Source organism: Acomys minous, assembly GCF_964271855.1.
Source record: "Acomys minous genome assembly, chromosome: 2".
Lineage (NCBI taxonomy): Eukaryota > Metazoa > Chordata > Mammalia > Rodentia > Muridae > Acomys > Acomys minous.
Genome location: NC_140484.1, coordinates 91183563 through 91197524, shown reverse-complemented (window position 1 = coordinate 91197524; position 13962 = coordinate 91183563). Strand labels below are relative to the sequence as shown.

The following is a 13962-nucleotide window of genomic DNA, read 5'->3' as shown; positions in this document are numbered from 1 at the left end:
AAAGCTGACAGAATTTAGTCTTGAGTCCAAGTTACAATTAAGTTACTTGTGAGAGAATACATTTTACCATAAATACATATTACTTCTTATTAAAACCATCCTCCACCGGTATCTCTCCTATATGGATTCCCCAGAATAGCAAAACAAAGCATAAATACGTGAGTAAATGAATGAATGAATGAATGAATGAATGACACTCAAGGAGCTAGAGAGCTGATTCATGTGTTAAGAACATGCACTGCTCTTCCAGAGGACCCCGGTTTCCTTCCCAGCACCCATGTTCAGTGGCTCACAACTGCCTATCACTCTAACTCCAGAGGAATCTGACAGCCCCCTTCTAGCTTCTGAGGGCACTGCACTCATATGCGTAAACACATACACAGGTATATACATACAATTAAAAATAAAGAAAATCTTCAAGAATGATGTTTAAAAGAAAATGGCTTGACTATTAGCAATCCTCATCCTTTTAATTTCTATCACCAACCACAGAGTCAAGGCCTAGCTGCAGGTCTCAGATAAGGCTTAATGACATGCCACTTGGTCACTGCAGGTACCTAGGCACTGTGGTTGTCCTCTCTGGACTCCTCATAGTGACCAGCCAGCTCCTGGCATCATTTTTCTTGCTCCAGATGCAGAATAAAAACCTACTTTCTACCTAAAAAAAACAAAAAACAAAACAAAACCCCAAAACCTCCTATGTAGCTAGATATGGACACAGGTTTTAGTTACAGCGAATTAGATGTAATCAGAAAAATGAAGTAACACTTCCAGAACCTTCCTTCAGGGTCAAACATGTGCTTCTCATCTGCCATCTTTCCTCCTAGACACAGAACCACTCTGGGCCACATGTGTCTCTTCAGACCTACCACCTCTGCAGAGTGCTGAGGGGGAGAAGCTAAGTCCTTGGATTCTGTGGGGGACAGTGTCACAAACAGAGACTTCATGATGTTTAAAAAAAAAAAAGAAAGAAAGAAAAAAGAAAGAAAGAAAGAAAAGAAATATGCTATCTTCGCTAAGTCACTACCACTTTATTACAGCTGCAATCCTGACCATAGTCATTGGCATGGCTGTCACATCTTTATCTTCATAGTTCCAGAACTTTCAGAAGTTATATATTGCATCGAGCACTTATCTGCTTATTTTAGCACAACTCATTTAATACATCATGATGAGTCGTCATGTCTCAAACGCTGGGGATGCAGTGAAGGGACACTGCCCTAGGCAGAAAGTTCATCAGTGAATGAGATGCATTGATGAGCTGCACTTCAAAGCAATGAAAATTGAGGCTTAAGGTGAATATTGAACCTTAAGGTCCGCAATACTGAAGATCCAGACCATTGCAAAGATTAACTGCAGCATCACAAATGTCTTCAATGCAAAGGGTAAGATGTCTGCTACAAGTAACCTTGAATCACAGCCTGCTCTAAGGAAGCCCACCCAAGACAAACAGGCTTGTTGGAGGAGTGACAAATCGAAATGACAGAAGCAGCAGCAACATAAACAACACTGATGACACTGGGGTGTCAGGACGTGGGCAGGCAGAGGAGACCCACTGCAGAAACTGCAGCTGATTTCCCCACGACCCTTCACCTGGAAGCAGTACCGTGTGCTGGATGGGGTCACAGTCCAGCCAGCTGGGAGGTGTGTGTCTGTAGGTCTAATCCTCACTGTTCTCTGCCTTCCCCGTCACCTTCTCCAACAGCGAGGTGGGCACAAGGGAGAATGCGCATCAGGATGTGGGACCGAAAGCATTCTGGGACTCATATTTCAGAATGTTTTCGTGGGTGAGGAGAAAGAATTTATTCCCACACTATAGAATAAAATTATTCTCTGAATCTAGGGTGCTTTTTCATACTGCCAAAGGAAAAATACTAAAGTGAAAAACAGATAAGCTTTAATGGGACCATTGTCTACCCTAGTTTATATAACGAACAGGCCGGGCTGAAACATGCAAGTCATCTTGCCAAACAGAGCAGGCCTTGTCCCTGCTTCCAATCCCACTCAACTACAAAAACAAATATATTTATCCTCTTCAACAGAGGCCTCCCTCCAAAAATTTCTTCTCATTTTTTTCCTACAATAAGAAATATGGATGCATTTAACAGAACAAACAAGCAGCTACACTTTGAATGCGTTCCTTGGTCTGGGGAAGGAGCTGACAACAGCCCACGAATGTGTGTAAATGAGTACAGGAGGCCACTAGAGGGCAGTGTCGCTCCTAAAGGACAGCCTGAACTAAGTATTAGCAGAGTGGGTGTGCATGCCTCAGTTGGTGGCATGGTCCAGAAATGTTCAGATACAAGCTACAAATTTTTTAGTTGCAGCCCTCACATAAGCTAATTCCAGTCTTCGTCTGTCTTGTTACATCTGAGCTGATTCTTTTCTCCTGTTGTCAAAGCAAGCCCCTCCTCAGCACATGGGTACCCAGCAGATCACATCCCTTCACGGGCAGATCTACTGCTTAGGATTTACTGGGTCACTCTAGAACCCACTGCTAATTGCACCAAATACTCCTTTCTACCTGATCAGAGCATTAGATTACCTTCAGTGTTTGCTCCCTTGGGTGCATTCCCTCAAAGGCTCTATCTTTTTACAGCTCAAGTCATTAGAGCCGAAAGATTAATTTATGGATACTGTTGGTGAGTGGGTGATAAGACCTCTGAAAAAGAGTGTCACAGTTCTCAGTAGAGATGAGCCACAGAGAGATTGAAGAGCTTGATCAGGGTTATGCAGCAAACAAATCGAGGAAGCGCCATGATCTCAGAAACCCAGCTTTACAAAATGTACATGTATTTATTTGTGTGTGTGTTGGGGGGGTATGCACACATACACATCCAGTGACATACACTTGGAGGAGGATATTTGGAAAGTTCCCTCCTCTACCATGTAAGTTTTGGGGACTGAACTTAGGTCATCAGTCTTGATGACAAGCACCTTTATCTGCTAGGATATCTTGCCAGCCCCTAAGCTATAATTTCTTCACATTTCCATCTAGTTATTTTATTTAAACTTAATCACTCTCTCAAATTGTGATGTAAAACCCACAAGTCAGAAAGTCATTTCTTTGGTTTGACATCAAGGTCCTCCACAATTATCTCTAATCTACTTTTTCCTTGCTATGATCTGTTCTGTCCCTACTGTATGTTATAATTTTGGCAGGACATTAACATGATGGTGGTGCTTAGAGGACAGCCTTCCCCAGCATAGTCAGGTTAAGGTCATTAGGTGGAGACCTGAGAATCAATGCTAATGGCCTTCTAAGAGGGCAGAGACAAAATGACACACATGTAAACTTCCTGGTTCCAAGTGACAATGTGCTACCAGGAGTGAATCCTCCACCTTGGGCCTGCAGAATCATGAGTGAAAGAAAACGAAGGCTGTTTTCACTATAACCCACCTTCTCTGTGACATTGTGTCATCAACAGAAAACTGACCTCGCATCCCTTCTTTGAATTCATCCTGCAGTCTCAGCACCGCCATTCAAACTTGTGCTGCGCTCTCCCAGCCTTTGTTGTTGCTTTGAGTTTGTCTGACTTCTAGGACATAAACACTTCACTGCCCTCTAAAAGCTCTCTTCTGCATCAAATCCCAAGATGCTGATGGATTCTGGAGCCTTTTTTGGAAGGGTTTCCAGGTGAATCTGCTCCACTTTGGTCTTACTCATTGAAATCCATTAGTGTCTAAACTGTGCCAAGTTTATTACAAGTACTCATGAAAATTTGTCAAGAGAATAATGAATCTAATTCAGATCAACCAGGCACCTTTACTTTTTGTCTTATTTCTTCTATGTTCATCTTGAGTTTCTTCCAGATGGCTCTGGGCATTCTGAAGGCATGGATCTACTCAGCTCCTTACACACGGGAGATCTCCGTTGCCCGCACACTTTAACCACATGGCACAACACTGCATTGCTGACAAATGTGAACCTGAGCTTTGTGGTTCAGCACTTGACAACCGTAACCCGTGACAGAACTCACCCACCAATATCATCAGGGACGTGTATGTGCTTCAGGAGTACATCCTTGCTTTTCATTAGTTAATGTGTTGTACCTGCCCAAGCTAGCCTGGACTGGCACACTGTAGCAGGCAGCCATCACTCTGAGCTCTACTCAGAATCCCACCAGTTCTGCCTTTGAACTTTCGTGACTGACAACATGATGACACAAAAGTCATGATGGATCAACTATAGGAGTACAACAAATGAGGCAGCCAGGATGAAAACCAGACTAAACCCTGTTCACAGGTCCACCATGATGTCAGAGCAGAGAGAGAGAGAGAGAGAGAGAGAGAGAGAGAGAGAGAGAGAGAGAGAGAGAGAGAGAGAGACTGTGGTAAAGGTTTTATGGTAAACACCATGTAAATGAGGTAAGCCTGGTTAGTGATGACTGAGGCTGAATAGAGGGCTACTGGTTCCTGCCTTCTCCTAATTCTGTAGTCTCTAACTTTCATAATTTTACATTTTAAAGGGAAAATAAATGGGCAATGCTGACAAAAGTTCTTTCTTCAAGAAGCCAAATAGGAGACCACCAACCACCCAATCAATGATCCACAGTCCTCCGAACCACCCATCAGAGTGATGCAAAGACCTCCAAATTACCCAATTAGAGCAGCTCATATACCTCTAAACCACCCAATCAGAGCACCTACAGACCTCAAAACTACCCAATCAGAATGACAAAAAAATACAAAATACATCCAAATCATCCAATTAGAGCAGCCCACAGACCTCCAGATTGCCCAGTCAGAGTAGCTATGGTTGGTTCTTCTGTTTCTGCATCCTCTTTCTTCCTAGTATTTCAGATGACATTGCAGTGATCTATGTCCTAACATAGAAGACTATGGCCAAAGGACAGATCTAGCCCACTGTGATATATATAAGGTATTATTAGAACACAGCCACGCTAACTGATTACCTATTGCAGCTAAAACAACAGAATGGAGTAGTTGTGACAGAAGCCATGTGCTTTAAGTTGAAGATCATTATACCTGGACTTTACTCTTTGGTCGTCTGAGGGCTGTGTCTTTGTCCCACTCCTGAGACATGAAGACATGCCTTGTTCACTACCCTGACCATGACACCCATGCCAGGCACATGGTAGCTGCAGAATATCTGCAGGTTATGAGCAACTTGCAGACTTCACAAGAGAAAAACGTACTAACTTGTGTGCAAAGCTCTCAACTCCAACACACATCTGGAACCACTGCTTCTGGGCATGTGTGTAATGAACTCATGTTGAGAAATTTGTAAATGGTTGGAGGATACTCCAGAGAGGAATTTTGGCACAAGGTACACTTTTAATATAAATGCCATGGGCTCACTGTGGGGCTTAGAAGGGGCAGAGAAGCACATTTTTTATAGCCCTGTTCTGTTAAGCAAAACACATGCTAAATCACCAGGCAAACTGGTCCTGCAGGATCTGGGCAACATCTGGAGATTAAGAAGTTGGAGTAAGAAATTTCTGAAAACTTGTTGATAAGGAACACTACTCTGTGCTTTCTGTTAATTTATTTGACTCTTGTCAACTGATACTACGCAGAGATGTCTTTTTAAGGCATTACTCTTTGAAGTATAAAAATACCATTTTCTGTCATTTGTTTTTTTTAGTTTCTGTGAGTAGTCAGCAAATCTATTTTGTATCAAATCCTTAACAAAGCAATTCCTTATTAATAAGAAGAAACTATAACCTACTAGAACAAGCCAGTTACACCATGCCAAACAGATGGGTACAGAAGCAGCCGATGCCAGCTAGCATGCTCTGTTTCAGCTATTGTTGAAAGCACAAAGATAGCCTTGGTGGTTCCACTTAAAATACCTCCCCCCAGCCTCAATTGTTCCACATTACAAACCCCCTTATTTAGAGAGAAAGATAAACCTATGGGGTTGTGACACCAACTGTATCTTGTGTGTGTTTTCCCATGTGTATGCATGTGTGGTGGGGGGCATGTGAGGTCAGAAGATAAGCAGTTCCTTTCTTCTATCTGTGGGTCCCGGAAATTGAACTCAAGTTGTCAGCTGAAACCCTTCTTGGCAGCAAGCACCTTAACCTGCCGAGCCATGTTGCTGGCCCCTATATGTGGAACTTTAATCAGCAGGAGATCCTGGGTAAGTGGCCACAGTCCTGATGTATCCTTCCCCAGCCCAATATGGCTGGCTAGCGTTTCTCCAATCTGCACACTTCTGGTTGCTCCACTGCAATGTGATGAGACTGATGGACAGTGTCATCTATTCATTTTTCTTTTTTTGATTCTAGAAAGTTTTCTAAAATCTCCTTATGGTTTCAAAAGAAAGTCACCATTCTTATGGCACAGGAAGCTTTTGTGAGAGCCCCTCCTCACGTGTGTGTGCCTGGGTCTTATCTCCCTTCCACACCAGCCTCTTATCACCCTCCCTCCTTGGTGCTCTGGGCTCAAGGCTGCCCTTCAACCATCTTGATAATGTCTCATTATATCTCTGTTTTCCTTATTCCATTTTCTCTGGTCCTGATGGGTCTTTATACATGACCTTTCCAACCCTGACGAAACTTCCTTTTTTATCCTTTGACAGCCATCTGCCTTTTTTTTTCCTTGAGCATCTTTCTAAGCTTTATCTTTTTCCTAATGGCCTTTCTTGAGTCTTGATAAAGACTCTTCTGGGACACCCACCAGAAATCTAACCCCAAGAAATGCATCACATAAAAGATTAATGAAGACAGAGCTCAAGTTTAACTCTGGGATGGTATGTTGATGTCTCCCCAAAGAAAAGATTGGTTCCTAAAGTCAACGTGCCAAATCCCACTGTAGAAACTCTCCCAAGTACCGCAAGCATGGGTCTCTAAGATAAATATTAAAATGTTCTGTTTTCAAGTTATTTGCTTATGTCTTAATTTGTATCAAAAGCATATCTTGTAGTGAAATAAAAATATATTTTGTTATGAAAGTCACTCATTTAAAGAAAGGCAGGTAGAACAATTTAACAATAAGCCACATGAGGTGGCTCACTGCTTAGCAATCAGAGAAAGCACCAGAGATTCTGAAGGATCATATGATGCACAGAAAGTGCACCATTAATGTGCTTAACTGAAAATGTCCAGGCAGCAAGAACTCAGAGACCAGGCCATTTCACACTATACCAGCGCAGAGGATGGTTGCTCTTCTTGCCTTATACAGATGTGGTAAGTTCAGGCCTGTCCAAACAGGAGGGATGGATGCTGAGAGGGGCACAGGGTATGAGCAGCAAATCAGTGGAGTGAGCTCAGTCTGTACAAAGTGTTTAACACGAAGCACAGAAAATGGGAGAGTGGATCAGAAATGGGAGGAGATACAGAAAGGAAGAGACTTTAGTAAGCCTTACACAGAAGCCAGGAAAGCCTGAGGGTCAAGCCAACTCTAGGACACAGTGGGGGTGCCCACACAGGACACAGGACGAGGGAGAATCAGGGGGCTAGCTCTGTGTAGACTTCTGTAAAATTAATTCCATCCCAGATCTAAGGTGCGACACCTTCTTAGTAGTGCCACTGCCCACTGTGAAGGAAGCTCATGACAATATCCGTAGCGCCATGTTCAAACCAGAGAGAGAAAGAGAGAGCTGACCCAGAAAGAGTCTCATTGACTGAAGACTGTGGAGTGCTATAGGCCTACAGGAGGGCCAACTCTTGAATCTCGACCCCACACACTTTGTTTGGACACTGCCTGGTCTCTGGAAAAGGAAGCAGCCTTGATTCCAATTTTAGTAACTCCCGCCCAAAGACCACCGGGGTCACCATTCTGTGTCTGTGTTTAGACAGATCAGTGCACAAGGAATTCAGATGGGAACACACCCCTGACACTTGTCAGAGTGGACCCTTCTATCATCCTCTCTGGGGTAAGTGATGGCAGAGAAGCAAGAACAAGGCACACTCTACATAGTGCATAGTACCCTGCAAGGGGATCCATGCTTCTCCCAAAGAGACAACAAGCCACTTGCATTACAAACGTCCCATGCAAAATCCTGCTTCAAAGATCACATTCTTGCAAAGATTTTCCTTAAAAGAATTCCCTAAAATAGGAAAAGTCCTAACTAAGGCTTTCATATTCACTCCTATCTCTCTAGCTCAATATGCACACTGTTTAAAAACACACACACATGCACTTACACACAGCTATATACACATGCACATGCATACATATATGTGTATACATGCACACATGTACACATACTCACATGCACATGGATATAGATAGTCAGGCACACAGCCATGCATATGCACACACATACATACATGCATGTACCCATGCATACACACAAAAGTACTTACATACCCATTAGTACATATGCATGCACATGCATATATGTACATATGAACCCATATGTATACACATGTGTAATATAAACACATGGGCAGCCATTCATACAACTATGCATATGCACACATATGCATGCATACACACACAAGCTTGTGCACATGTAACACACATGTGTATATATACACATGAAAATACACACAGAACCACACATATGCACACACATGCATGCACACAACACACACACATGCATGTGCATGGTCATACACACATTCATACATGCACACACACATATGGTGAGCAAACAGGGGAGTATGTGAAGGATGAAAGGATGCATTTAACTGTTCTCTCTAGAAATATGCATAATCATAAAGTAGTTCTGAGGTACATCAGCCATCTCATAAACAGAATAATTTGGAAAGAGTTTCTCTAAAAAGAATTATGTACTTCTGTGTAAGAAAAAAAACTCTCTTTCAAGTTTACTGCTCATTTTAGATCATATTATTTTTTTAAAAAAATTACAGAAAATGAGTCAGTTCTTCTATGTACACTGGCAAACGCAGGACCTAAAACTAGAGTGTGCTCCTTCCCTAACCTTGTAAGCAACATTACAGTCTGGCCATGGCACGTGTGACCTGGGGGCACACAGTAGCTACATCAGAACTACTGCTGGAACCGAAATGTGCCAAGTGACACAAGAGCACACATGTGTTAAACTACAGAAATCAATCTGCATAAAAGAGTAGAGAAGAAACATCCCAAAATAAACGGTAATTCTTATTTTACACATACATTATTTAAATATTTAATAGCAAAGACTACAACGATATAGCATATAGAAGCAAGCGCCAGGCTTATTCTTCCAGCTGATTGCAATTGTAAGGTCTATAAAGAAAAGCATGTGAGTGTGGAGGTCTTACTAGGAAGACAAAAATGTAGCCATGCTACTGTCTTCCACCTAACCACAGTGAAACTTTAATATTTTTGCAAATATGGAAAATATTTTTACAAATATGGAAAAAGACACATGACTGTCAACCCTGAATGCCCAGCTCCCCTTGTTTGATTGGAGGTCAAAGCTCTACAGTGAGTGCAAAGGAGAGATGTGTGGTCTAATTATCTAGGTAATTACCTTCAGGGTCTGCCTTGCTTTGGCTGTTGAGACATAGGCACAACTATGAAGACCCTACTGAAACAAGAAGATACAAAGTTCGTAAAAAGCTCGCCATCTCCACAGCAGATGGGGAGCGGACAGCTCCTAAAAGTACAAAGTGATCCTGGGTGAGGAGATTACAGAAAGCTTGCTGTTAGTTATAGTAAGGATGACTATTTATCTCTCCAATCCTCTAGTGGAGGGTTACTTTATCACATTGGGGATCCACAGTAGTTGAGAAGAGAGAGAAACCCATCCTCAGGGCAAGTGTGTTGACATTTGGAAAGTCAGATGTGAGTCCTGTGGTCTCCTGTTCCAAAACAAGAAAGACAAGTGAGAGAAGTTTCCTGGGGACACCAGGGGTAGGTCTCAGTTCGGTGCAGGACACACTTAAAAAAAAAAGTCTAGGAAAGATGTTAAGCAAAGGATCCTGCCATCTTGGTCTGACTTCCCTGCCCCACCATGTCAGCCCCTTACTCTTTCACAGGGCCCCTCACCAGAAAGCTGTGTGTCCTGTAAACAGTTTTCTCTCATGATCACACCCTTCTGTGGTAATAAACAATGTATTTTGGAATGGTCCAGGGGCATAAGGGCTACAAGGAGACATCTGTTCTCTCTGAAGGTCAGTTTGGTAAAGAGTTCAATAGGAGTGGGAGTTGCAGTTTGCAGCCCAGGCTTTCTGCACAGGCACAGTGTGGGAGGACAGCTGAGTCATCTCTGGGAAATAAGAGTTTCTTTTTTTCTATGACTGGATATGAGTGTGGCTATAATCCTATTGGTTGGTTATCTCACAAGGTCATCTTCCTTTGATTATTTCATCTTCAGTCTTCCCTCAGTGGAACTAGGCACCCATGTTATCCAGCGGATCCACCAGTGTTGTGCACTGGGCTCTGGAGAGCCTAGTCATGACTTTGATGCTAAGATGTCATCGGAATTCAAGCTCCTCTGGAGACCTAACTGAAGAAGTATTCTGTTGTTACTGTTACCTGACGTTGAGGAAATACACACAAGATGACTGTAATCTCTGAGTGTGGAAGGAGACCCTCCTTGCTGAAGACAGTGAGTCACCGGTTATGCTAGCTGCAAGCTGTGAACAGGTGGTCTCTAAACATCTGGCATTGTGGCACGGGCATGGCTGTCTGCTGTACCTCCCTCTACAAACCTAACGTCCAGCTTCCCCGAGTCATCTCAGCACAGGAGCAGTGCCACTGATCCTTACGCCTCTCAGGCAGAGGCAGGGAGTCACTAACAAAACCATACGCCGGGAGAGAACCGACATTTCCCATAATAATCTAGAACTTCAAAGCACCAAGAGTATCAAAAACAACTAGTGGGCTGGGAGGCAGCCACGATGACACATGTGCGGATGGAGATAACTTAGAACATTGTGCTATTGCTGTGATCTGGGACTGAAGAGACTTTCTGACCCCCTGCTAGGCTTTCAAGACAATTTTGACACCTGGTCTGCCCTTCATCTGCTTTTTTTTCCAAAATAATTTTTTAATTAATTTATTCTTGTTATATCTCAATGGTTATCCCATCCCTTGTATCCTCCCATTCCTCCCTCCCTCCCATTTTCCCCTTACTCCCCTCCCCTATGACTGTGCCTGAGGGGGACTTCCTCCCCCTTTGTATGCTCATAGGGTATCCAGTCTCTTCTTGGTAGCCTGCTATCCTTTCTCTGAGTAATGAAGGCTAAGAAAGACTCCATTGTCTTTGCCCTTCATGGTCTATGAGACTAGATTTTAGGAGAAATTAGTGAATGCCAACATTCAAAGCGAGAGACAAAACAATGCTGCTGGGAAAGAAAAGGAAAAATTGGAGGTGCTGGATTTTAAAATGGAAAAAAAATCTACAGAATCTTTTACGTGGCTGCATCTCAAATACAATTTTACCTTGAACTGATGGTTCACGAAATCTTGTTTATATGACAAACTATCCTGCGGAGTTGACCAGGGGCCTAGCCAGTGTGCAGCTGTGGGGTCAGGAGCCTCTGGGAGAAGCTGGCTTACAGCAGCTGGCACCACAAAGGGAGATGTGTCCAGGGGAGGATTCTTGAATACACTGTTTGCCTCTTAGGTTTTCTTAAGTGAAAAGGAAAAATATTATTTGTAAACTTTTTGTTAAATTTCGTAATTTCAGAAATTTTATTTTAAGAAACTTGATTTATCATAAGGAAAACTGATAGTTAATTGCCATCGATCATCAACTTGACTGGGTTTAGAATCACCTGGGAGATACACCTGTAGGTACATCTGTGAGGGCACGACCAGAGGTTTAATTGAGAAGGGAAGACCCACCTGGGTATGTGAGACACTGTGCTTCTGTGTGGGAAACCACACGGAAAAACTGACTGAATAAAGGGAGGGAGGCGACGTCGAGCTGAGCCCCAGCATGCTTTTGTGCATTCTGTCTACAGACAGTGATGTGCTGCTCCAGCCGCCATGCCTTCATCATGGTGGACCACGCCCCTCAAACTAGAGCCAAAACCAACCCTTCTTTCCTCAAGTTGCTTTGTCTGGTATTTGGTCACAGCAAGAAATGGAAGACACTGATATCCTTTCATATTTTTGTGCTTTTTTCTTCTCATTTCCTCAAGTTGCTTTGTCTGGTATTTGGTCACAGCAAGAAATGGAAGACACTGATATCCTTTCATATTTTTGTGCTTTTTTCTTCTCAGAGTCTACAGCAGTGGCTTGCAAGCTGTGGGTTGTGACCCCTTTAGGGGTTGACTGACCCTTTTACAGGGGTCTCCTAAGACCATCTGAAAACACAGATGTTTACATTATGATTCACAGTGATAGGAAAATTACAGTTATAAAATAGCAACAAAGATAATTTGTGGTTGGGAGGTCACCACAACATGAGGAACTATATTAAAAGGTCACAGCATTAGCAAGGTTGAGAACCACTGATGAGTTCCTCAAATTCTTTCCTCTAACACAGTAACAGGAGACTACTCTGTAATATGATGTGCAGGCAAATTTTAAGTGATTACTACCATGAATTAGTTACTGGCAAAATTTAAAATATCAATTAGTATGAGTAATGCTAAGAATGTTGGAACGTGTCACTCCAGTTGTCTGTACAGCAAGCCTGGTGACTGAAGGGGGAAAGGCACCAATTTTGTTCAGCACAAGATAATACAGTCTCACTGAGAAGCAGAAATTAAATTTTCAATTATTATGGAGAAATACAAGGCAACGTTGAAGTGACCAAGCCATACAGAAATTTGAGTTTTTATCTGCAAATAAGACAGCACTAAGTGAACACACTGTTACTTATTACTGGAAATACTGTGGCACTCGTACCACACAGCTTTTTTGTGTACACTCACTATAAGTCCAAGATGGCCCAGGGTGAATGCATTTCTTCATGGGTCTGTCTGTGCTCTGGTTATGCAGCCTGAATCCGTAAGAGGACTGACTACACGGGATTCATAGAGAGATTTCAGAGCTTTTCTCCCTTCAGGCTAGGCAAGTCTCATCAATAATTCAAGAAAAAAGAACATTGCATGTAATTGCTTGATTCACTTCATTCCTGTCCCTGCTATACAATTCACATTTAGGCCAGCATAGATGATTTAAACAAAAAAACAGTTATTGTTGGGAAGACTACAAAAGGAAGACGAACACCAAATAGTGATTTCACATTACTGTGTGATACTCATTTTGTTGTTTAAACTAAATGTCTGAAAAATTTTAAAGTATTTTAATCTTAAGGAATATGCCAAAGGGAAAATCTATTGTGTAGATTTAAAGCATATGAAGTTTAGATATCAAAATTTGTAGTGTGATTTAAACTGAATTTACTGCTTGCTGGATAGGTTATCTCAGCAAGGTCACTAAATCTTTGTTAGCTGATAATCTGATGTATAAATTAATGATCACATTGGCTTTTATCAAAGAGTGGTAATAATACTAAAAGGAGATCATATGTAAGCCAATGTTTTTGATAAGCCATGTCAAAATAAGATAACTACTGCCACCATGAAGGGGTGATGAAACTCCTGAAGGAAGAGGTGTAAGTCCTATCACAGTAAGGTAACTACTGCCACTGCGGAGGGATGTCATGCTATGGAGGGATGCTACACCACCATAGAGGGATGTCACACCATGGAGGGATGCCATACCATGGAGGGATGCCACATCATGGAGGGATGTCACACTATGGATGGATGCCACACCATGGAGGGATGCCACACCATGGAGGGATGTCACACCATGGAGGGATGCTACACCACAGTAGAGGGATGCCACACTGGGATGCTACATCATGGAGGGATGTCACACTGTGGTGGGATGCCACATCATGGAGGGATGCCATACCATGGAGGGATGCCACACTGTGGAGGGATATCACACCATGGAGGGATGTCACACTGTGGAGGGATATCACACCATGGAGGGATGTCACACCATGGGGGGATGTCACATCATGGAGGGATGCTACATCATGGAGGGATGTCACACTGTGGTGGGATGCCACACCATGGAGGGATGCCACACCATGGTGGGATGTTACACCATGGAGGGATGTTACACCAT

At 42.8% G+C, this 13962-nt stretch overlaps 1 protein-coding gene across 9 annotated transcripts in view; it reads right to left on the bottom strand.

Moving 5' to 3' along the window:
* GAS2 (growth arrest specific 2) overlaps positions 1-13962 on the bottom strand; it is a 126425-nt gene that overhangs the window by 20450 nt on the left and 92013 nt on the right. For 7 of the 9 annotated variants that reach the window (XM_084762429.1, XM_084762427.1, XM_084762426.1 and 4 more), the window contains one exon: positions 9395-9448. The exons of 1 other annotated variant lie outside the window; for it this stretch is intronic. In XM_084762429.1, the coding sequence (XP_084618555.1) occupies positions 9395-9448 (54 nt within the window). Of the gene's footprint in view, positions 1-9394; positions 9449-11469; positions 11500-13962 lie in introns of those variants that run through there. One more of the 9 variants, XM_084762434.1, reaches the window with a different exon arrangement.